Source organism: Rhipicephalus sanguineus, chromosome 8 (genome assembly GCF_013339695.2).
Source record: "Rhipicephalus sanguineus isolate Rsan-2018 chromosome 8, BIME_Rsan_1.4, whole genome shotgun sequence".
Classification (NCBI taxonomy): Eukaryota; Metazoa; Arthropoda; class Arachnida; order Ixodida; family Ixodidae; genus Rhipicephalus; species Rhipicephalus sanguineus.
Window position 1 is genome coordinate 45,470,728 of NC_051183.1, and position 25,308 is coordinate 45,496,035.

Genomic DNA, 25,308 nt, shown 5'->3' on the forward strand with positions numbered 1-25,308 from the left:
GCCATTCTAGTATTAAACATTCCCCTAACGCGAAAAAAGAAGAAAATTATATCAAGTTTGCCGCAACTTTTTTCGCTGAATTTGTAGATCTTTTTTGTTTCTCAATAAAACAGTACAGTTATTTCAATTCAATGGGCTTCCTTTATTTCACTAATTGTGTAAAAAGATAGCTCGAACATGGCTTCACGGCATGGTAATATAATGAAGGATAAAATGAAAGCCGAGACACAGATGGCACAACATGGACAAGTTTGGCCATCTGGAGTCAAGAAATACAACTATGACGTGTATAGTCGTCATTGGTTCCACGGGGAACCAATTATGGTTGCGCACGAGTATAGACGTAAAAGGTCATTTTGGTACAAAATCTCATGATGATTATACTAGTCAACGGGAGGAAAAGGGTTTACAATAAAATAAACCTAAAGATGGCATCATTTCACATCCTTCGCGGCAATTTATAGAATGTCCTCAGTTTGCGCTTCTATGCCCTCTCCAGTCATTACTTTCCTAATCATTTTCTGATTTTTTTGATGAACAATAACCAGAGTGGATATATTCCCAACGATGAAGGAATACATGTAAGAATTATTAGAAGCTGAGGTTTTGGATGGGTTCGGTGTTTCGTGCAGGTCACGCAATGAGCGGCGAGCCCCTGCAAATTCTGCTTGTCGACGACGGCCATACCATCGTGTTCGATGAACGTGCGCTCGAGCGCACCCTGTTGGCTGACCACGTGAAAGACCGCCCAGTTGTGGTGGTACCGATTGCTGGCGCATACCGACAAGGAAAGTCTTTTCTGCTGAACTTCTTACTGAGCTACCTGAGGTACAATGGTCGATCCAGCTGGATCGAGGACACGGGAACCCCACTCAACGGCTTCACCTGGAGGCCGGGCAGTACTCGCGAGACAGCGGGCATCCTGCTCTGGAACGAAGTGTTTTTGGTGAGAGTTTTACGTTGTAGAAATAGCGGCTGAGTGTTTACACCTGCTTTTTCAGATGACCAACTCGAAGGGTGAGGAGGTGGCGGTTCTGCTAATGGACACACAAGGTACCTTCGATTGCGAGTCAACAATGAAAGAGAGCACCATGATATTCTCTGTCTCCATGATGACCAGCTCTGTGCAGATTTACAACATAATGAACAACATGAAAGAGGATGATCTTCAACACCTTCAATTTTTTGCTCAGTATGGGAGACTTGCTCAAAAGGTATTTACAATGCCAGCGTAATTTGAGCGTTTCGGCTTCCACTGACAGCACTGTATCAATGCAGGACAATAACACACAAGCTTTTCAAAAGCTTCTGTTTTGGTTCGAGACTGGAACTGGGCGCACGAATTTGAGTTTGGTTCCCGTGGTGGCAGATCACTCATCGAGAGTCGTCTAAAGGCTACAGATGGGCAAGATGAAGAGCTGATGACGTTGCGGCAGAACATCTTGTCTTGCTTTTCAGAAATCGACTGCTTTCTGATGCCCCACCCTGGAAAGGAGGTACAATTATTAACTAAGGATCTGATGTTTCAGCGGGGTTAAAATGTTGTCGCCAATGCTAAGTCTTCCATATATAACCAACCGTCTCTTCCGTAAATGTCGACTTATCCGGGATTAAACACGAGAATTTGCTTTCTGGAGCTAGGGATTGAATGTACGGAGAAGAAAATTCTACAGTGTCTCTGATTGTGGGGTTAAAAATAAGAAAATCCTACTTCTTTTCTAAATGCCCCCAAATGCACAGTTAAAAAAAGCTGTTTCATTTGTAAAGTGACTCTCATGTCAATGGAAACGCAGACAACAGCTGAAAGCGAATTAGGAAATATTATTGCCTGTTTCAACCAGTTCAGATTAATTTTTGGCAAGCAAAAAATATTGCCTAGAGAATTTCGCTAGAAATAGACGACTCATTAGTGAATTTGACAATTTCTCTATACCTGAGTTATACTTGGTGTTTTAAGAAATGTGTCCAACCTTCTCAAAAAAGTCAGGCAAATGCGATATTTGCTTGGGGCTTTCAGAATTGCTTTTTCTGTAGTGGCAGGAATCTTAAGGTAGTTAAGGACATCATTTAGGACAATAATTAAGAAAGTTACATTAATTAACTTTTTAATTAGTGGAGTTAGGTGATTGTGTCAAATGAGAAAATTGAAGTTCTTCATGCGGGGAACCCATCCGAGCTTTGAGATTTCGAAAAAGCGTCCTCTAGTAATTGTTGTGGCGTAATGAAATTCAGTGAAATGCAACGGCTTTCAACAGCGAAAGCCAACGAATTCGGTTGAATTTCATTACTTCGTAATTATTACTAGAGGCCGTTTTTTTCGAAATCTCAATGTTGGGATGGGTTTTTGGCCCGAAGAACTTCAATTCCCCAATTTGACACAGTCACTTAACTCTACTAATTAAAAAGTTAATAAATTTAACTTTCTTAATTACTGTCTCAAGTCATGTCTCTAACCATCTTAAGATGCCTAGCGCTACAGAAAAAGTCATTCATTCATTTTGGACGTCTCAGAAGAATATGGCAGTTGCGTAGTTCCATGTTTCTGTTTAGGTTTCGCCGTTGAAATTGGTTGAATTTCATTACTTCGTAATTATTACTGATGCCACTTTTTTGAAATCTCAAAGTTGGGTTGGGTTTCTGGCATGAAGAACCTCGGTTCTCCCATTTGACACAACCACCTAACTCCCCTAATTAAAATGTTAATTAATTTAGTTTTTTTAATTACAGTTCCAAATAATTTCTTTAACCATCTTTAAATCCCTGCCACTACAGAAAAACCAGTTCTGAAAGCAGCAATCAAATATCGCATTTTCCTGATTTTTTGAGAAGGTTGGACACATTTCTTGAAACACCCTGTATGTGACGGCAACGTATGGTGGAAGGTTGAAGCCACTGGGATTTGACATTGCAATAAACTCCGTTAATTTCGGTGAAGCTAGTCCTTTCATTTGCATATGATGCTGCTGTTTAGTAAGTATAAGTTAATATCTCTGGAATACCAGAGGTATTAAGAACGAAAAAGGTCGATCTGTTTTTCTTTTTTTGCAGGTAGCGTCGGATAAGTCGTTCGATGGTCGTCTTGCAGATATCGAAGAAGAATTTCGGGAGAAGCTCCTGGAGCTTGTTGTTTCTATCCTGGCACCGGAAAATCTGTTGGTGAAGAAGATTAATGGTCGCACACTATCGTGCCAGGACCTCACCATCTGCTTGAAGGTAACTATATAAATCGCTTATGCAACACCTACATCATTAATGAATGAAGGAGGGGTATTGATCGAGGGTTCATTTTTTTGTTAAACGTAACCAACAAACAATGAAGTTAAAGGAGGCATAGGGAAAATTACGGGTTTGACTTGACGCTGGTGTAGTAATTATCACATAAATTGAAAGGAAATAGAGTGTGTGAGAAATCAACTTGCCACAGGTTGGGACCAAGCCTACAACCTTCGGCAAACGCAATCGATGCACTGCTAGCTGGCAACACAGGAGTGTTCCACACTCGCCGTCATGGCTGCGGGCTGCGCTAGCTTAAACTTCAAGTGGATGGGAAGAATCCACCGCTGTAGCTCAATTGGTACAGCATTGGACGCGTTATTCGGAAGGTTGATTCGGTTCATTGGTTCCTACCTGCTGCAAGTGAACTTTTAGATGCGAAGCAGCTTTTGCGCTGGGCTTTGTCCGTAGTTCCATTGGCGACCGTCCGCTTTCTAAAACCTACCATAGCTATCCGTAATATATTGAGCGCGCGCTCGCGCCAAGGAGAAGTCTTCTTCGTCTTGTTCTTCGACCGCCTTGATGACAGGTGCAGAGCAATTTAGGGGCCCGGGCTGCCATATGCTGTCCTAGCTTGGCGTAACGCAGACAAAACCACGTATGCTGGCATGCGCGAGCGCGTTCGGGCTTGTGTAAGAGGATGGGTAAGACACTGTGGCCTCTCCCCCTTACACTCTCTCAGCAATCATGTGATGGCGTCGGTGAACGAGATTCTGCAGACGCGCGATTAAGCAACGCGTTGTATCCTAGTCAGAACGCGCTGGCACGCGCTAGCGCGTTAGGGCCAGTGTAAGGGGTTGGGTAAAACTCTGTGGCCTTTCCCCATCACACTCTCTCAGCAATCAAGTGAGAGAGAGAGAGAGAGAGTACAACTTTATTAAGAGTCCATTGCAGAGGCAGAGGTTGCCCCTCGCCACCCGGCTACTCCCACGTTGGGACCGGCAGGTCTAGCCTAACGGCCCTGTCGCGGGCGCACTGGACGGCCAGGATTTGGTCCTCTTGGTTTGTGCTGCGCAAAAGCGCATCCCACTCGGCCTTGCTGTAAGTCGGGCCGAGCGACCCGCACTTCCAAAGCATGTGAGCTAATGGCGGCCTGCCCGCAAGCGGTGCAGGCGGCGTCGGGGAATCGTAGTGGATAAATTTCATTTAAGTGTGCTAAAGATGGGTACGAATGGGTTTGAAGTAAGCGCAACGAGACTGCCTGTGCTCGATTGAGTTTTGAATGTGGGATCGGGAAAGGCCGCCTCGCCATGTAATAATACTTCGTGATCTCGTTGTGTGTGGTTGGAGTGTCCTTATGACCTGCGTTGTCGGCGCTGGAGTCATCGCCCATGTCGAGAGCAGCGCGGTCGGTAAGCGCGCGCGCTGCTGTGTGGGCTGACTCATTCGGGTTCAGGGCAACGCCTTTTACTGAGCCGATATGTCCGGGGAACCAGTAAATGGTGTGAGGGACCATCCCATCTCTGGTAGAGCTGTTCAGGATCCTGGCGGCCTGTGTTGATATACGGCCCTTTTGGAAGGCTCTGACTGCTGCTTTTGAGTCGCTGTACACCTCTTCACATGGATCATTTAGCAGAGCGAGCGCAATGGCCACTTGTTCGGCCACCTGCGGGTTCGTTGTGCGTACCGTGGAGCAGTTCGTAGTCGAGCCGGTCTGGTCGACGACCACCGCTGCGAACTTTTTACCGTCTCGATATTCTGCATCGTCGACGAAACTCGCACTTGTACCACCCTTTCCCAGTTGCTTCAATAGAGCTGTCGCCCTCGCCCGACGACGACCCTCATTGTGTACAGGGTGAGTGTTGCGGGGCATTGGAGCAACAGTGATGTTTTCTTGTACATGTTTCGATATACGCACGCTATTTGTTTCCACCTGCATTGGGTTCAAACCAAGTTCGTTAAGTATGCGCCGACCGGCCGTCGTCTTGGACAATCAGCTAGCTGCGACCGTTGCTGCGCTTCCGCTATCTCGGCCGCAGAGTTGTGCACGCCGAGTGCGAGTAGATTCTCGGTGTGTGTGCGTACTGGAAGCCCCAATGCTTTCTTGACGATCTTCCTGATAACAACATCGAGCTTGTCCCACTCCGACCTGAGCCAGTTGTGCATGGCAACGGTGTAGGTAAAGTGGCAGAGCACGAACGCATTAATGAGTATTAACAAATTGTCCTCCTTAAGGCGTCTGTGCCTCCCGGAGATCCTTTTGACGAGTCGAAAATCGTTGTCAGTCTTGGCGACGATCTTCCGCAAAGCGGTGCCGTTGCCGCCCTTCGCTTCGATAAACATGCCGAGAATCCTGATAGTGCCTACTCTCGGGATTTCCTCCCCATCACTGGTGTAAACATGTATGTTACTTTCTTCGACGGGTTTCCATCCCTTGGGTCGGGAGCCCCGTTCCTTCCTGTAGAGCAGGAGCTCAGACTTCGCGGGTGAGCATCTGAGTCCCGTTGGGCGCAGGTACGCTTCCACCTCGACTACTGCCTCTTGCATGGCATCTTGCACCCGGCCTTCGCTGCCGCCGACGCACCAAATCGTGATGTCGTCGGCGTAGATGGTATGCTTGATGCCGTCCACACTAGCCAGTCTTTTAGACAGTCCAATCATGCAGAGATTGAATAGCACCGGAGAAATCACAGATCCCTGGGGCGTGCCTCGATGTCCAAGCGGTACGTCTTCGGAGAAAAAGTTCCCGATGCGCAGCCTCGCTTTTCTCCCAGATAGGAAGGACCTGATGTAGTTGTAGCGCCTGGGCTCATGCTCGAGGTTCGCCACCGTCTTCAGGATGAATTCGTGCTTGATGTTGTCAAAGGCCTTCTCCAGGTCTAGGCCAAGAAGAGCCTTGGTATCTCTGGGGTAACCATCGATGACTTGGTGTTTAATGAGCATCATTGCATCCTGCGTTGAAAGGCCGGCGCGAAAACCGATCGTATTATGCGTATAAATGTCGTTTCCCTCCAGGTAGTCGTTAAGTCTGTTGAGAATGGCGTGCTCTGCCACCGTGCCCACACAGGACGTAAGGGAGATGGGGCGAAGGTTCTCGACGCTAGGCGACTTTGCTGGCTTGGGGATTAGTACGGTATCGGCTTGCTTCCATTCCTCAGGGACCTTACCCATTTTCCATGCTTCGTTAATGAAAGCAGTTATTTGGCGAGAAAAAGTCCTTTTTTTGTCAGAGAAGCGATGCCTGTGCGCCGCGGAGACAGCGACGCGGCCGGGTCTAACGGCGGCGTCTAGCTGCACACCCGGCGTGATCGGCATGAAATTCACTCATAAATGTGAAAATAGTCCATCCACCGGTGCACTTTTGGTGTCCACAGAGTCCCGATGAGCTCAGAAGTCTGATGCGACACACTTTCGATTGAACACGGCCTCACAAAGCACCAAGAAAATAAAAAAAAACACGGGAGCCGATCGAATCGCGTCCGACCTGCACAGCGCCATCCTCGCGTTCCCCAGGTGATGGCGTCGGGAAACGAGATTCTGCAGACGTGCGATGAACCCGGGAGGCGTGCTCCAACAAGAGATCGGGACGAGTAACAGCAACAGCAACTACAGTGAATTCATGTTGTGCTACGCATGCAAGGACGCGTTAACATCGAGCAGTGTGCCCGTGATGAACGGAACTTTAAATCGACCGATGCGCTCCTTCGCATCCCCACATGGTTCCCTTTAGTGGGAGCGGGTGAAATTTTTTTTAACTTTAATTCCTTTCTATTTAAATTATAATTACTATAATGCCGTTACAAATACAAATGATGTCGCCTATACTTTTCTTGGCTTAATTGTCTGTTGGTTTCATTAGGCTACAGCACTAATGGCACTTGCTCTCCCAGGCCCACGCGGATGTCTTCAAAGGAGGCGATTTGCCGAAGTCGACATGCGTGCTAATGGTGAGCCACCTTGGATAACGTTCGCAATTTTTTTAAAGCACTCCACTCTTTCAGGCGACTGCGAACGCAACCAACATGGCTGCTGTGGACAAAGCCAGAAAGCGTTATATGTCTGGAATGACAAATGTAAGTGAAAAAGTCGTCGAAAACTATGCAAGCGATCGAAACCTGTTTTCGGTTTACGCAGAGGCCTAGGAGAAATCTGAACGAACTTCGTGAGTTTCACTGTGAGTTGCTGGCCGAGGCAAACAAAGTGTTCGATGAGTTTCCGAAGATAGGTGGGGAGGTGGTATCATCCACATCCAAGGACGTCCTTACAAAGGCAAGATCTTTGATACTGCATTTTATCTATTCCCCTGAAATATTCTAATCTGCGGGTACAATTAGAGGAAACTGGTGTGCTAATCACGAAAGAATCAACGAAAATGAATAATGGAAATAACTATAAAGTAATGCTAAATATATTGATACTGTGATTAGGTCTGATGCACGTCTTGCAAGACATCTATCCGAGCTGCTTTCATCCTGAAAGATGCGCCTTTCTGCACAAGAACACCTTTAGTTTTTTCCAGCGCAGTTAGTGGGAAATTAAAAGTACTGTCGCTTGGCGCTTAACAGGGCTTGCATTTCTCCGCTTGATTTGTGTCTCACAGTCTTATTGAGTTTTGAAGTGTTTTAATGGCCTCCCAATTAAAACGATTGGAACCTCTTCTTAAGCGCGGATTATGAATGAAACAATTATTTGCTAAACTACATTCGTGAGTTGCTGAGAGCACACCTTTGGATATGTGTCACTTAAAATAAAATGTAAAAATGTAGAAAAATACATGTGATATGTAAAAAAAAACAGAATGTCAATAGTTCATCTCAATCTGATATTTAGAGACCAAGATGTTTCACTGGCAGAGAACTCTACACAGGGAAAGGGGCGTCTTTGATACCCGACAGTTTTCTGCTGAAGTTACTTGTTCATTACGGATTTGTTCCGTCTAGAAAGTCTCTTGTAGATTTTACACAAGACATATGAAGAGAACCACGCTGCATGTGAAATTATGTAGGATGTAAGATATCCATTTGACACAGTGACACGTCAGGCATATTCGTGAAATATACATTACAGCCATGAATTTAAAAAATCATCCCCCGGAAAAGTCGTTTTCTTTTATTCCTCTTAAGTTCTTTGTTTTACTGAAGTGCACAGGTCATCTTGATAGCGAACAGCGGTAGCGCCGGAAGGCATAATGACAACGGCGGTATTCTTTAACATTTAAATGTGATTAATTTCAAATATATATTTGGCTTCAAATTTTGCAAATGTTAGGTCACGATGGTGTTCAGGTCGTTCCAGATTATGTCGTTAAATACATAGAAAAAAATGTTAATGCTTATTGTTTTTCGTTTCTCCCCCTCACACCCTCCTCAAAGAAAGATGTGAAATGGCTGATCTATTTGTTGCTTATTCAAATATTAAGTTATTGTCATAACTATTTAATTAGGCTGTGGAAACAGCTCTACCAAAGCAAAGTCAAAAGACATTGCTGGACACTAAACGCGTGTGAATAAAACCCATTGTGATGTACAGTCGCGCCTCATATGAGTTGCAACATGTGGTCCGTGCTCAAAATGGAGCCAAACACTGCATAGTGGCGCCGACATGCAAACACTTGTCATTTGAACACTGGTACATTCTGGTGCTTTCTGCGGTATTTTCTGAACCAAAATACCGGGTGCCAGTGTCATCGTTCATGCTTGAGGGCCCTTCAACTACGGTCACCGTGTTGCAACTCATATTGAGCGCGACTGTACATGTTTCTGTAGGCGTCATATCGTAACATGACATTCCATGCACTTGTGCTCTGTCTTGTTTAGCTATTTCTGAGCAGGTTGCTTCGACTTTGCTTCGTGCTTTCTGTTGGGGCTGTCTTTCATCTATGTCAGCCGCCCCGGTGGCCTAGTTACGGTGCCTGGCTGCTGACCCGAAAGACAGGTGTTCAATCCCAGCCGTGGCAGTCACAATTCGATGGATGCAAAATGGGAGACGCACGCGTAGTGTGAGCTTTAAGTGCGTCTTAAAGGGGCCATGACACAGTGCACAAAGATTTGTCCATTTCAGTGAAAACTAGAAGTGGAGGGTATATTATGCCTATAGAGCACTGGAAGAGAAACTTGGACTAGTTGGTGATTCATCATTGTGAAGGAAAAACTGCGCTAGAAATAGACGAGGACTAAGGAAGAAAACACGACACAGGCGCTGATCTCGCAACTGAAATTTCTTGGAAGACACACGCATACATATATACAACAGCTGACTTGGTCACATGACACTCCATATCGTCTGCGCAGCAGAGCAAATCAGATCTACACAACTAACAACTCATGATGAATCTATACATTTGTAAGAACATCCGATAAAAAGAACAACCCATCTATATAAAAACCTGCATATCAGTCCACAAAAATTAAATACTATTAAGAAAGAAGTTAAATACCTGGATTCAATGTTGCCGCCTTAATAGCGTTGAATTTTTGTGGACTGATATGCAGGTTTTGATATAGATGGGTTGTTTTTCTTTTTATCGGATGTTCTTACAAATGTATAGATTCATCATGAGTTGTTAGTTGTGTAGATCTGATTTGCTCTGCTGCGCAGACGATGTGGAGTGTCATGTGACCATGCCATCTGTTTTATATATGTATGCGTGTGTCTTCCAATAAATTTCACTTGCGAGGTGAGCGCCTGTGTCGTGTTTTCTTCCTTAGTCCTCGTCCATTTTTAGCGCTGTTTTTCCTTCACAATGCCTATAGAGATTTCAAAATTTGGCCGTAAAAGAATGTTTCAGTGCAAAACAAGCCCTAGAATTCACCGGCTGTAAACCCCGCCCACCGCCGGCGGCCACCATTTTGCCGTGGCGCGTGTGACGTCATGTGCAGCACGGAGCGGAGCCTTCGTCTTCTACCAAAGTTTCAGCCGGTGCAAATCACCCAATTTCAGTGCCAAGCTGAAGGAAACTAAAATATCTCGATATCACGTGCAGCTGACCACGGAACAATATCGTCCGCCGCTATGCAGATGCTTCCGCAGTTAGCTGCTTGTTACGTCACGGCTCGCGAGTGCACCAGTGTTGTCTGACTCTCGGGCCACTCGCGTGTTTATAAAAATATTCGATTAGAAATTAATTTCTCTACCAAATGCGTTAAGGTTTCGCCAGCTTATTTGAGAATACACAAGGATGATACATAACACAGAATATGATCGAAGATCGGATATCATGGGCCCTTTAAGAGTCCCAGGTGGTCAAATTTATTCTAAAAAGACAGGGCGTGCAAACAAGGACACAAGAAAGAAGTCAGGACACCACAAACGGCGTTTGTGGTGTCCTGACTTCTTTCTTGTGTCCTTGTTTGCACGCCCTGTCTTTTTAGAATGAATACTTACCAACTAGCTCAGCTCTCTGTTATTCTAAGGTCAAATTTACCTGTATCCCTCCACTACGGCAACGCTCACATGCTTAGTAGACACTTTCACTGCAGTGCTGAAAGAGAAAGAAGGACGTACATAAAGAACACGCGTGTGTACACAATAAGTATCGAGCTCGTCTTGCAGTACATACGTGTGTTCTTTGTGTGCGCCTCTGTAACTGAGCATGCAGCGCCTCGCAAGCGTCGACTATGCACGAGCAACTAGCCCTTACTCTGGCTGATTTTCATTATCCTAGTCACTTTAAGACATTAAGCCACATAAAGCCAACTGAAGTTCACCTACGTCTTACTTTGTGCACGCTTTTATTAAGGCGAAAGCCTTAGGTGCCTTATCAACCGCTAAAATTGACCGTCAGTGGCGTCGGCATCCCGCATCGGCGGCGTCAACACGAGTGATGGAAAAAATAATCACGAGATGGTGCCACCATATTACATCATCATGACGTCACATATCACCAAAGTTTTAGGGGCGAAGCTCCTTATAGCGGCACACGTTCGTCGCCGTCGTAGTAGTGTGTAACCAGTCTTAAAAACGGAGGGGGCGTGCACACATGAAGGCTCCCTAAAGACAATGCGCTGCGACAGTACGTGATATGTATCGCCCTCTCCTCTCCTACGCTTCCGCCTCTTTCTCCTCTCCTACGGTCCCCCTGCACCTGACGTGCAAAACCACGTCAGGTGCAGAAAGCTTTCGGAGGGGCGCGCGGGAGAATCATTCCATCGACTGAGAAGGCAAAGAAGATGGCTTTCACCTTCGAGCCGTTTTCGGCGAATGCGTACGAGACCCTGTGACTTTTTTTTTCTTTTGCCTTCTTATTCTCCTTCACATGTATAAGTTAGCAAAGTGAGCGTACTTTACTTAACCTCGCTGCCTCTCCTGTACTCGTTCATTCTGTTTCTCTCTCTGCACCTTACCTTGTTTTGCACTGCCTCTGTGACCGGCCCACCTTCGAACAAGCGATGATGTATTGATGACGTCATCATGTGACGTCCGTGAAGTTATGTGACGGCATAGTGACGTCACGAGGACGTCAAAACGTTTTGCAATCTGTGGCGCAATGGCGCCGTCAATGACGTAGTCTCGTGATGATGATTTTTGCTTCGCTTGTGTTGACGCCACCGCCGCCGTTGATGGTAAAGTTTTGCGCGTGATGAGGCATCTATGGCTTTCGCATAACAATAAAACTATTTCTGTTTTTATGTTCTGGAGCATCAGCATCGTTCGATAACTTCGCAAAGTGGTTTTGCAGATACTGCTTGGAACTTTGCATAAATGCTTCCTTAGGTCTTATGTAAGTATGGCAGAAAGTACATAAATCACTTTGTGATCAGGTTAATATGATTAGTGCTATTATATATAACCCTGGCGTTTCCGTAGAGTAGACCACGTTGCGCGAAATCTAGACGTCATCGTTGTCACTTTTTCTCTTTATTATTTTAACACGAAAGTGTTTTATGCGGGGGTCCACCAAGTACATCCGTCACGGATATGACGTTGATAAAATGGACGCCAACGGGTGAGAAAGAAAAAAAAAACAAGAAAAATGGTACCCCGCTGGGATTCGAACCCACGACGTTGCGGCCGCGACGGGAAGAGCCCGACGCCCTACCGAGTAAGCTAACTCGGGAGATGCCAGACATGGCGCGAACACGCCTTATATCTTTCACACATTCTCTTTCGCGGCGGGCGGAGCGGGGCGGTGCCGCCATCTGTGAGATGTGAAAAGAAGTAATGCTTCACGATCGACACTTACTAGCGCCTACTCCGAGATTGCACGCGATATCGGAGGTAATGGTTAAAGCATAGAGTTTCCTAAAATCTATGGGTTAAAGCGTCTCGATACCAGAGAGGTAGACTGGCCGCGCTGGCGTCGCCGAGGCACCCTTGAAGCAGTTAGGTTCTTTGCCTTTGGATTCGCGTTAGCGTGCGTTGGCTCATCGGAGTAGTGCAGCTTCCACGTGCACCAACGGGATTTCTCCGCGGCCGACTGCTTCAATTGCGAGAGCACCGACTAACAAAACTGCTGCAATATGCGTTGCAGAAAGGACGCGATTTTGACGGGCGAATGTCGTGCCTTGGTGGAGCGAGAGCAGCGCCTGAGAGACAGAGGCCAGCGGGACGCACGCGTTTGCGGCTCAGGCTACGAACCTCTACCTGCCGTGTTGCTGAAGCGCAGTGTGTGTTATGTATGCATGATCACAGGCGTCGGCTACCCATTACTAGAAAGCGCACACCGCGCCGTTTCTCTCCTTAATTGACGACGCGTTGAAGAAGCGCATACCGGGTACCAGTGTTGATTATGAGCTTGTTGATATCATCCTTACGAGCCATTCACGATTCTCCAAATATATGTTCACACCGTCAGCTACCACAGCAGTTTAATCATGATCATGGGCGTTAGTCGTCGCGATAGAGACATGCTGTCAACATGGGTGCATCCACGTCAAACTGTGCTATAGCTGCCAAACACGAATAGACATTGTACAAGCTCTCATATATCACTACACAATAATCACTACTTCTGTGAAGACACGTTTCACTTTCGTGTTATACCGATTCCTATGACGGAGGGATCAGCCATGTTTTTTTATAATATTTTTCCCTTTTTTATTTTTAGGGAAAGGCAGGAGGAGAAGGAAAGGGAACAAGAGAGGGAAAGAGAACGAATCGCGGAGAAAGAAAGGTCAGCAGCAATAGAAGAAGAAATGCAAAGAGAGAGGGAGGCATTCAAAGATAAAGAAGCAGCTTTTCAGACTCAAGAAGCCGCAAACAAAGCAAGACTGGAGAAGCTGAACGAAGAGGTTTATCAAGAGAGCAAACAAGCAAGAGAAAGCGAAGCGAAATTGCGGAGGGAGATAGAGGAAATGCTCCAAAACCTAGAAAGATTAGGGAAGAGTGCTGAGAACGCTGAGAACCGAAAGAAAGCCATCCGCCTGACGATAAAGGGCATGTGCATTCTGGCAACCATCATACAAATGACCCGCGGGTGCCCGCAGGGGGCGGTACTTCCAGCGGTTTTTTCAGCTATGCAGCTGTTCCCTATTCGCCGCCTGATGGGGAACTCATCGATGAAATAGAAGATTCAGAAGTAGCCCCATCCACGGCAGCACGACTGCAAGGCTTGATGTTTGATGTCCGCAGCATGACCTGTAATTGAGAACGATTATCACACGATGATGTTGATTCCAGAAGCGAGCAATCCATTTTTCGTCCTGCTATGCAGACGGAATCGAAATATTCGGAGGAGGAAAGGATCAAGTGGCGGCGTATTAATCAAGTAATTTTCCTTTTACATTTAGTGTTACTTAGCCCACGTCCTTGGACATGAAGCAAATATATGTTTCAATAAAAAGTATGATAACTACAGAAGCATTAGGTATAACATAGCAATTGCCATACTCAGAACGGTATTTGTCTAGGTTATACAGAAGTACGCCGTTGACATCCTGACCCGAAACGTCTTCAGCAAAGAACAAATGATAAGTCACTGAAGCATTATAGTGATATGGGATGTGCTGGATGCTTTTGGGCATTGAAATGGGGTCAAAGTAAAGCAAATTCGCTGTACGGACGTCATCTTCTGAAGTTAACACTTTGGGAATATGTTCCCCTTTCAAAAGACCAACCGTTGTTTCAGCAAGGCTTCCTTTGGACCTTGGGTTATTTCTATAACCCCAGGTCCGAAGGAAGCCTTACTGCGCTTGGCAAGCTGTAAGAGTTGCGTTACGATGTCGCCGAATCAAAGCATACTGGAAGTTCCAAAATCGAGGTTTCCAGTTCTGAAAAAAGGGCCGGGAAAACAAGACCGTCAGAATGGGACCAGGAATTGTTAGGGGTATGTATCTACCAATGATAGGAAGGAAAGAAGGTGGCTGTTCAAGGGCCCGTTTTTCTGTGTTAGACACAATATTACGAGAACTAACATACAATAATGCCAAGGAAAGTATAGGAGACGTTATTTGTGGTAATTAGGATATAAGGCTGAAGAAATAAAAGTGGATGAAAAGATAACTTGCCGAATAACTTCGAATAACGGGTCCGATGCTCTACCACTGAGCTACGGTGGCGGTCATCCTCCCGTCCACTTTTTAGGGTATTATGCCCCATATATACCCCACACATATATATACGTCATATATACACCCCATATATACCCCCCATATATATACCCAACGGCCGCGCAGCTTACTGAACCTGCCTGTTGCAACGAGCTGCATTGTTGATTCTTCGCTTGCCTGAGACTGGCAATTGTCGAGTGGGTTGCACCCGTTGTTACGTTGGCCGAAGACAGCAGTAAATATGATCTGCAGGTAAGCAACATTCTTTCTTCAGTACGTTATTTGCTTGTGTATATGTGTTTATGTCGCATATTTACCTAAATTCATGCTCATGCTTACGCTACTGTACGAGATGGGTCGTGTCAGAAAAATAAATCGTGTCATGCTTTTATGCAATGCATTGTTATTGGCAGTATTTGCTCTGCGTTTGACATTATAAGGTGGGTGTTTGGGCGTGTATTATCAAACATCCGTCTAAGATCCTTTGTTATCATACACGTTTATGTGAGAAGCGATGAAGGAAAGAAGTTTAAACCTTCTTGCTGTCGCCGTCTTGGTACCTTCAACACGCTCGACGATGGCTGAAATCACGGTGCGAAATACTGTAGGCGGCATATACACAAAGTGCCCCCGATCAGCGTTGCCCAGACTAGCTCTGCGTGCGCAGTAACTCGCCGCTGTCCATGGCAGTCTGGGCTGTTTTTCATGTCCTTGTCACCCGTAGATGATATTTCGTGGTGTCTATACGCAAAGTGTCGGCTAATTCAACTTTTTGCCATGCTTCAATCTCTGCTGCGGTAGCTTTAAGTGGACGAGTGAGGGTTTAAGGCGGTAATGCCGGCTAGTTTGATGTGATCACTGGCATTCACTTCAGTAGCGCAAAGAAAATTAAAGACACATTAATAAAAAAAAGCCCTCATAGAGAAATTTAGCGCGTGCGCGTCTGTGCAACGGGTTTTTGTATGTTTCCTTGCAGTAAAGTCAGTTGATGTTTAGCGCCCGTCCTGTCTGCGTGTCCTCTCTTATGTCTCTAATTTTTTTGCGCTACCGAAATGAATGGAGGGTTTAAGTGCACGAAAGACAATGAAGTTGCGTTCAGAGCGCGTTTTAAATGTCTTAAAGGGAATCACGGCATCCTTCCGTGTGCAGCTGAATGTAGAAAACCCGAGGCACTGCGCCGACTGAAGTAAACATTTAATACACACGCGCTAAAGGATGTTCATGACGTAAAAAAATGAATTGTTAAATCCAGTACTTTGACTGAGCACGTTTCAGGGGACACGCAATCGACTGGGGGAAGGCACGTGCTCGCGCTATAGAAAAATGACTGTAACGACGTCCTTATCTCGAGTCGAAGCGTTTTTAAAGCGAACTGCTCGGACACATGTTTTCATTTTAATTGTGAACAAGGCTTCCGTGTAGGAGACGACGCGTCCTTGTGTGTACGTGCGCGTGTATGTGTGTGCGTGCGTAAGCGTGTGTGAGTGCATGTGTGCATGCTTGTGCGTGTGCTCGCGTGTGTGCTTGTGCGCTTGTGTGCTCGCGCGTGTGCTCACGCGTGCGTGTGTGTGTGTGAGCGCGCGGCGCGCGCGCGTGTGTGTTTGTTTGCTCGTGTGTGTGCTCGTGCGCGTGTGTGCTCGCGTGTGTTCTCGCGCATGCGTGCATGTGTGTGTGTGTGTGTGTGTGTGTGTGATGTTTGCTTTTGGCGGCTCAGTGCCTCGGGTTTTCTAACGTCACCATGTATCATCCCGACAAGACGGGCTTCCGTCAGACTTCAAACTTCTGCGTCTTGATCTAACTTGAAACCTTACCACAAATATATGCTGAAGTGATCTTCGTTCCATAGTTGCACTCATACAGATCACAATGTACGGCATTGAAAATTCAGACAATTCATGCTCATGCTTACGCTACTGTAAGAGTTGGGTCGAGTCAGAAAAATAAATAATGTCATGCTTTTACGCATTCTTACCGGCAGTATGTGCTCTGCGTCGCTCGATTACGTCTAATTGCGTCGCTATCGAAACAGGGCAGCTGAGAATATGTTACGCAATAAGCGATACGCTGTGGCTTAATGATATTTGTGATAGCACGAATGCCAGAAATCGTGCAACGTAGCAGTCCAAAGGGGGACATGGTCAGTGTGGTTGGTATGTCTTACGACGTCCTTAGTTCTTTGACGATAAGAATTTGTGCTCTGGCACTAAGATAACTTTTTTTTTGTTCTCGTTCTGTTCTAGGGTGAAAGCAACGTGTCACTGCGGTTAGAAAAAATGAATCAGTATACATGTGGTTTAACTGTCAAAGCCGGAATGTCTAAAGGTACGTAGACAACACAAATGATTTTTACCCACCATATTCAATGTGTTGCGTTGGAACTCTTTACAGCATACATCCCGCCCAAGGCACGCTGGGCGGATCACCTATGATGGAGCTTGGAAACTTCCAGACGCCGATATGCCTTACGTTCGGTTTTGCCAAGGTTATGAACTGCCAAGTGGAAATACTCCTCGAAGAAAACAGTTAAGTACGAACACATTCAAGCTCCACCTGAAATGCCAAGTATGGTCGATGAAAAATGTAAATTGTAATATTTCTGTTTCTAATCACCAGCTGACGTGTTTCTGCTACTAAACTGTCACTTACATTATTGTATTGCTGACTCTTGTGCATAACAGAAGTAAACTGCATTTGGGATTAACGTGCGTTTTCAAATAAGATCTTCGTTTACCGATAAACGTATTTATTGCACAGCATACTAGATTTGAGGAACGCTTATGTATTGGTAAAGTGACACGCTTTATTTATTTTTTTCTTGGGGGGGGGGCGTGTAGTGTGTGTCTCACACTACATGTTATCGGCGGTTGTTTGCAGAGTGGCAGTAACCGTTGGAATAGTGTAAAATAACGGTCTTCTCCTTTAAGGATCCACAGTCCAGCAAGGAGGTTGCAGAATCAGCAACTGACATATTGACTGATGAAACATGATGGTGCGTGCAGAAAGAGAGGGTTTGACTGCACATCCCGTCCTGCTTCTGTAAATTTGTACTAACCACAGGCGAAAACAAGGGGAAGCGCTTTGAATACCGTGGCCTTCTATCAACTAGACAAGTCCCTGAAGCTATAAAACAAGTCCCTGAAGTTCTGTCAGTAAGTCGCCTAGGTATACACATCTTGGTACAGATTCGGGAGGGCGGCTGCATTTGGCATACCTCATGAAAGGAATGCAGTCGAACGGCAAATTCCAAGGACAAGAGTATCGGTCTCCCAAAATGCCCCACGAAAGCAGGGACAATTACAAATATGTCCTTGAGCGTTCCAAAGAACGATGGTAGTGATCCAAAAAAAAAAAAACGATACGGGCCCAGAGTAGGCAGGACACACAAGAAACGTATTTTTCTAATCCAAGCAGTTACGGGCATTACATATAATGCAAACACTTGTCTGATTGCTTCGACCAGGTTCCCAGATGTTTTAAAAATAATTAACTAGCGTACAGTTCAAGCATATCCTCTTCAGTGGCGGTGTGTACAATTGTACATATCAACTACGAAGGCGCGTCGCGCACTGCGTGTTTCTTCAAGATGGCTTGAAGCGCGGTGTGCACATTTGTGCAGGCTTCCTGAGTGGATAGCTAGCACTCATTTACCTTAATTGTGCTGCGTATTGCTGCAGAGGAGCACTTTGCTGGAGACACTACAGTGTTTGACGATTGTTCGACGTGCCGCGTTCCACGACCAATGTCAAGTATTATTTTTCTTTGGTCGAAACATACGCCGCCTGTGGTAGGAGACGCAGAGGGTCACTCCACGCGCCGCAGTTTAAAAGAAGAAATATCTAAGAGCGTCTAAATTCTAAATTGCCCCACTTAACCACCGGTTTTATGGCCAACCCCCGTAGTGCGTAAGATCCAAGAATTGAGACAAAATTAAGAGAAAATTTAAGAAAAAAAGCCGGCAGATCCCACGCATTGTGGGAATCGATGTAATGCGAAGCAGCCAGCAAAAAGCTGCATACATCGTCTTGTATGTCATTGAGGAAAATGCGTGTCATGGTTTTCATGTTAACTCCTATTATTTATGTTCGTCACACAGTAACGTCGCGCAATACCAACTTGGGGGTCGATCAACCTAGAGAAACGGCCGCCAGCGCACCATGAGCGTGGCACGTAAGTCATGCTGTACATGACATGTGTGTCATGACTTTCATGTTAACTCGTGTTATTTATGTTCATCACACAATCACGTCGCGCAAGACCAATTCCGGGGTAGATCTAGCTAGCGAAACGGCCACCAGCGCGCCATGAGCGTGGCACGTAAGTCATGCTGTACATGACATGCGTGTCATGATTTTCATGATAACTCGTGTTATTTATGTTCGTCACACGATCACGTCGGAAGAGACCAATATTGGTGTATATCAATCTAGCGAAACGGCCGCCAGCGCCCCATGAGCGTGGCACGTAAGTCATGCTGTACATGACATGCGTGTCATGATTTTCATGATAACTCGTGTTATTTATTTTCGTCACACGGTCACGTCGCAAGATACCAATTTCGGTGCATATCAATCTAGCGAAACGGCCGCCAGCGCCCCATGAGCATGGCACGTAAGTCATGCTGTACATGACATGCGTGTCATGATTTTCATGATAACTCGTGCTATTTATGTTCGTCACACGGTCACGTCGCAAGATACCAATTTTGGTGTATATAAAGCTAGCGAAACGGCCGCCAGCGCACCATGAGCGTGGCACGTAAGTCATGCTGTACATGACATGTGTGTCATGACTTTCATGTTAACTCGTGTTATTTATGTTTGTCACACAGTCACGTCGCGCAAGACCAATTCCGGGGTAGATCTAGGCAGCGAAACGGCCACCAGCGCGCCATGAGCGTGGCACGTAAGTCATGCTGTACAAGACATGCGTGTCATGATTTTCATGATAACTCGTGTTATTTATGTTCGTCACACGGTCACGTCGCAAGAGACCAATATTGGTGTATATCAAGCTAGCGAAACGGCCGCCAGCGCCCCATGAGCGTGGCACGTAAGTCATGCTGTACATGACATGCGTGTCATGATTTTCATGATAACTCGTGTTATTTATGTTCGTCACACGGTCACGTCGCAAGATACCAATTTCGGTGCATATCAATGTAGCGAAACGGCCGCCAGCGCCCCATGAGCATGGCACGTAAGTCATGCTGTACATGACATGCGTGTCATGATTTTTATGATAACTCGTGTTATTTATGTTCGTCACACGGTCACGTCGCAAGATACCAATTTTGGTGTATATAAAGCTAGCGAAACGACCGCCAGCGCACCATGAGCGTGGCACGTAAGTCATGCTGTACATGACATGCGTGTCATGATTTTCATGTTAACTCGTGTTATTTATGTTCGTCACACAGTCACGTCACAAGATACCAATTTTGGTGTATATCAAGCTAGCGAAACGGCCGCCAGCGCACCATGAGCGTAGCATGTAAATCGTGCTGTACATGACATTCGTGTCACGATTTTCATGTTATGACTTGTCATTTATGTTCGTCATAGTCATGTTACGCCATACCAATTTTGGTGCACATTCGATTAACCAAGCGACCAGGAGAGCACAAAGTCGTAGGCGGCTAGATAGATAGATAGATAGATAGATAGATAGATAGATAGATAGATAGATAGATAGATAGATAGATAGATACGGTCAAAGTCGCAGAAGTTCGCTAAGAAATGCTTCGCATTTAAAATGTCACAGTTTCGCCGCAAGGGCGAAGCAATGAATGCGATAGCAAGAAATCGAAATTTCACGCGAAGAACCAGAAGCAGCTCGATACTTGCAGCGTGCCGCTGAAGCACAGAGAAGGACGCCCTAAAAGAACGCACAGACATGCACAGGGCAAGCGTGAACTAACAACTGTCCCGGTTGTTGCGCCTATGTGCTTGAGCAACGCGCTGCAAGTGTCGACAATGGAGAATCAGACGCTTGCTTGCTTGACCCTCAATTCTTGGATCTTACCCACCACGGGGGATTGGCCATGAAACCGGTGGTTAATATGAGTGGGGAAATCTAGAGTTTACACGCTCTTAGATATATCTTCTTTTAAACTGCGGCGCGTGGAGTGACCATCTGCGTCTCCTACCTCAGGGGGCGTCTGATGCAAGGCGTGCCCAGTGTTCCTTGTCTTTTTTTTCCTTCCACATCCCGAGTTGGTAGAGAAAATTCCCGTAGTTGGTAAGATCCAAGAATTAAAGGTCAAACAAGCAAGCCTCTCATTCTCCATTGTCGACACTTTCAGCGTCTTTCTCAAGCACATAGGCGTAATAACTGTGACTTGTTAGTTCACGCTTGCCCTGTGCATGCCTGTGCGTTCATTCAGCGCGTCCTTCTTTGTGCTTCAGCAGCACGCTGCAAGTATCAAGCTGCTTCTGGTTCTTCGTGTGAAATTTCGATTTCTTGCTATCGCTTTCATTGCTTCGCCCTTGCGGCGAAACTGTGACATTTTTTTTCCTTCCACATCACGAGTGGGTACAGAAAAGGGCCACTTTGTCGTGCGCGACTCAAGGGCAGTTTTCAAACTGAAAGAAAATTAGGAACGTTGCGCGATAAAAAACACGCTCACGCTACTCCGAGATTTGCTTACCACCAGCGGTACATGGTATATAAAAATGGCTCGCCGTTATTTCGCCGGCGCATATATGGCGTGTAGCTGGGTTGCCTAACGCAGCGCGCTGGGGAGAGAGGGGTTGCTGGTTCGAATCCGGCGGTCGGGTACTTCAGAATGTTTTTCTTCTGCTTTGTTTTTCTTTGTGCCTTTTTATATATATACATAGTTATACATATCCGGGACATGACGGCGTCGGCAGACTTCAACGTTGACGGCGACGGCAAAAATCAGCCGAGAGTGTCCATATAATTGCTATCGCAATAATAACGTAAATTCCTGACGCGTTCGTGATGGTATCTTTTGCACCGTTGACGTGTGGCACATACTCTCCTTCCGCGACCAGTGGTATGCGGGTATGCGCCACCGGTGATTCAGAGCTATATCAACATAGACTAGAAATCTTAACGCCACAGCGACAATCAGCGCGACTCACAAGGTACGCTGTCGGCGTCGGTGGCATTGTCTATGGTTGAAATATCCTGAGAGAAGCAAAGAATAAAAAAAAAATCACAGCATATCCACGGAGTGAATGATGATGAGTGGGCGAAGCTGCGGAGGTTCATCGGTAAACCGTGAATCTTCCGTGAATTCTGCCCAGTACATCATCACCGACGTGAGACCAGGCGCGTTTATACTAAAGGTTCGATGAGTTATGACGACTTGCAGCTCACTTTAATTTTACATGTACGCTGTGAATTTTCACTGTTTAGAAAACCATTGCTTTAGAAAACATCTGGCGTCTTTCGTTAAGCAGCTGGCGTCTTTTCGTCTTGCTTTAGAAACATCTGGCGTTCTTTCGTTTTGCTTTTAGAAAACATCTGGCGTCTTTCGTTGGTTTATTTCATCAATCAACGGCGTTTTGAACAAAATTTTTGTTGTTTAATCACGCACAGGAGAAATCTCACCAGGTACTACCTTGGAGGTAAACAATGGCTGCTAATGGGAATTTGAGACAGAAGAAGTCGGCTTTTAGCTAACACTTACACTTCTACTTCTTCTAACGTTTCCTACTGGAACATGCCAATGGCTGCTAATGGGGAATGAGAGACAGAAGAATTCGGCTTTTAGTTAACGCGCACGCTGCGAATTTTTTTATTGTTCAACAACGCACAGGAAAAATCTCCCACCGGCACCACCTTGGAGGTCGAGATCTGGTACTAGCGTTACGACTGGTTACGCACTACGACTACGACAACTACGAGGGACGAACTGGTGCCGCGTTAAGGAGCTTCGCCCCTAAAATTAACTTAGCTTGCACTGGAGGCTCTAGGTTAAAGACACAGCTTAGGTCATGGGCTGCTTCGCACTGTTGGTGCAAAACTGAAGGGAGTGCGTAGGTGGCCCTCTGTTTTTCTCTTTAGTTTCATCTTTTTTTATCCCTCTCTTACAGTCTCTACTCTCTGTTTGCTCTTCCTTTTTTGTCTCTCTTTATTTCAATTTATTTACCTCTCTTTTTTTCTCTTTCTTTCCTTTTCTTGTCTCACTCTCTCTCTGTCTCTCTCTTTCGCATTTTTATATGCTATGCTTTGCTCTCGCCCTTTCACGTTTGCTTCCTCCTCACCCTCTCTTTTCTTTCCTACCCCCTTGCTATACTATACTACACAAGGCTATGTTATGTTCTGTCAGCATGCCTGGATAGCCAAGTGGTAAATACGCTCGCCTTGGCATAGTGGGTTCGCGGGTTCGAATGCTACCACCTCCTGAGGAATTTTTTTTGATATAGTATTTTAACACGAAAATGTTTTATGCCGGGGTCCACCAAGTACTTCCGTTACAGGATACGACGTTCATAAAATAGACGCCAACGGGGGAGAAGTAAAAATAAAACAAGAAAGATATCCGCCGCTGGGAATCGAACCCACGACGTTGCGGCCGCGACGGTAACCGCCCGACGCTAAACCAACTAAGCTATCTAACAGATGATGGACACTTCGCGAACGCGCCTTATATCTTTTACACATTCTGTCTGGCGGTGTTGGTAGGCGGGGCGGAGCGAGGCGGTGCCGCCATCTGTGAGAGGTGAATAAAAGCAATGCGTCACGATCGACACTTACTAGCGCTTACTCTGAGATTGCGCGCGATATCGGAGGTCATGGTTAAATGGTCTCGATACCAGCGAGGGACACTGGCCGCGCAGGCTTCGCCAAAGCACCCTAGACGCAGTTACGTTCTTTGCCTTTCCCTTCGTGTTAGCGTGCGCCGGATCATCGGAGTAGTGCAGCTTTCACATGCATCAACGGGAATTCTCCGCCGCCGACTACTTCGATTGCGAGAGCACCGACTAATAAAACTGCTGGAATACGCGATGCAGAAAGGACACGATTTCGACGGGTGAATGTCGTGCCTTGGTGGAGCGAGACAGAGGCCAGCGAGACGCACGCGTTTGCGGCTCAGGCTAAAAGCCTCTACGAACTAGGTGTCAACATGTTGTATCCACGCCAATCGGTGCTATAGCTGCCAAACACCAATAGACATTCATACGAAAAATGATAAACTCTCCAGCCACTTTGCTAAAGTTAAACTTTAAAAGCTATAAAAATGACCCGACGTTTCGGGACGATTCGGTCCCTTCCTCAGGGACCGAAGCTTTTAAAGTTTAACGTTAGCAAAGTGGCTGGAGAGTTTATTATTTTTCGTATGAATTTTTCACCCAGCCAGACAGATCTCTGTCGAATATGTTCACACCAATAGACATTGTACAAGCGCTCATATATCACTACACGATAAGCACTACTTCTGAGGCACGTTTCACATTCGTGTTATACCGATTCCTATGACGGAGGGATCAGCCATGTTTTTTTTTTTCTTTCTCATTCTTTCCATATCTTTCTTTCTTTCCCTCTTTCTTGCTTTCTCTCTTTCCCTTACCCCTTGTTGTACACGCCTGACAAATCGGCGCACATGTTCTGGGAGCGAAGCAGAAGATGAAGAGAACGAAGAGTGCGCGTGCCGGTTTATGATGATGATAGTCTTGGGACACGACAGGCATTTTACGCCGCCAAGAAGAGCTTCGCTCTTAAAATCGCGGGTCAAACCGGAATCAAACCCAGGCATTCCACATGGTAGTCAAGTATTCTACAACTGAATGGCGCCAGTGCGTCAAACTGCTTTGTAAAAAGGCGCTATAGCTATGCTTGATCTAACAGACTAAGCATTTATTTAACAGAAGATATGTTGGCGTACCGTACGTTTTATTCCTGTTACCTTTGTTAACGAGAGTTCTTAAGGGCATATTTAACCGTCTGCGGCATTTCAAACGCAGTTTACAAATTTGTTTTCCGCTTCAGTTTACTGTTGTGTCAAAGAGATTTTGAGGACGTATATATAGAATCTGGGTGTGCCTGATGGATAACAAAAATTCTGCTTAGTACTTTGTAAAATAGCAAAATTCAGTTTGGAATTTAAGAATAGAAATTATTGCGAATCATCTTAAATATCTCACAAATTGTTTTCGAAAAAGAGTGATATACAAAACGCTCGCTTTATTTCTCACGGGCGTCGCGAACCGTTTTAAGCTATTTCCGAAAGGCACTGAATTTGATATTAACTTACCTGAACAGATGAGTTCACGACACTTCACGCTTAATTGTGATAGTTATTAAAGGTGTCGCCTATATTGTGTTTCTGTGCTTACTGACTGTGATTGTTAGACACGGAATATCCTGTAAATTTTATTATATTTGTATATTTTAAGTTCCTAGCGCTCTAAAGGGGTACTCACACGAATATTTTCAGTTGTCGTTTTTTTGCTTCAAATGAAAGGTCAAGCCCTCAGGAGCCTAAAAAAGGCAGTGCTAAGCACGAGTGCGCCCTGAAAAAGTAATTACAGTATGTTTTTAAACGCTAGTTTCGGTTCCTACTGTACCCTGACGTCACAACACGGTATGAGCTTCTCGTCACGTGCTCGCACAATATATAGTGACGTTTCCACGGCCGCCC

The 25,308-nt window shown here is 45.7% G+C and overlaps 2 protein-coding genes across 2 annotated transcripts in view; both read left to right on the forward strand.

Annotated features, from left to right (window-relative positions):
• The first annotated feature begins 625 nt into the window (after positions 1-625).
• LOC119401810 (atlastin-1) lies at positions 626-1,250 on the forward strand. Its single transcript, XM_049418145.1, has 2 exons — positions 626-946; positions 1,002-1,250. The coding sequence occupies exons 1-2, from the start codon at positions 641-643 to the stop codon at positions 1,233-1,235; spliced, it is 540 nt and encodes a 179-aa protein (XP_049274102.1). The 5' UTR covers positions 626-640; the 3' UTR covers positions 1,236-1,250.
• Positions 1,251-1,282: 32 nt separating this feature from the next.
• Positions 1,283-25,308, forward strand: part of LOC125759442 (atlastin-3-like) — a 47,611-nt gene continuing 23,585 nt past the window's right edge. Inside the window, exons 1-4 of the mRNA XM_049418218.1 lie at positions 1,283-1,496; positions 7,104-7,160; positions 7,215-7,286; positions 7,348-7,482. Of these exons, the coding sequence (XP_049274175.1) occupies positions 1,422-1,496; positions 7,104-7,160; positions 7,215-7,286; positions 7,348-7,482 (339 nt within the window). The 5' untranslated portion in view covers positions 1,283-1,421. The remainder of the gene's footprint in view (positions 1,497-7,103; positions 7,161-7,214; positions 7,287-7,347; positions 7,483-25,308) is intronic.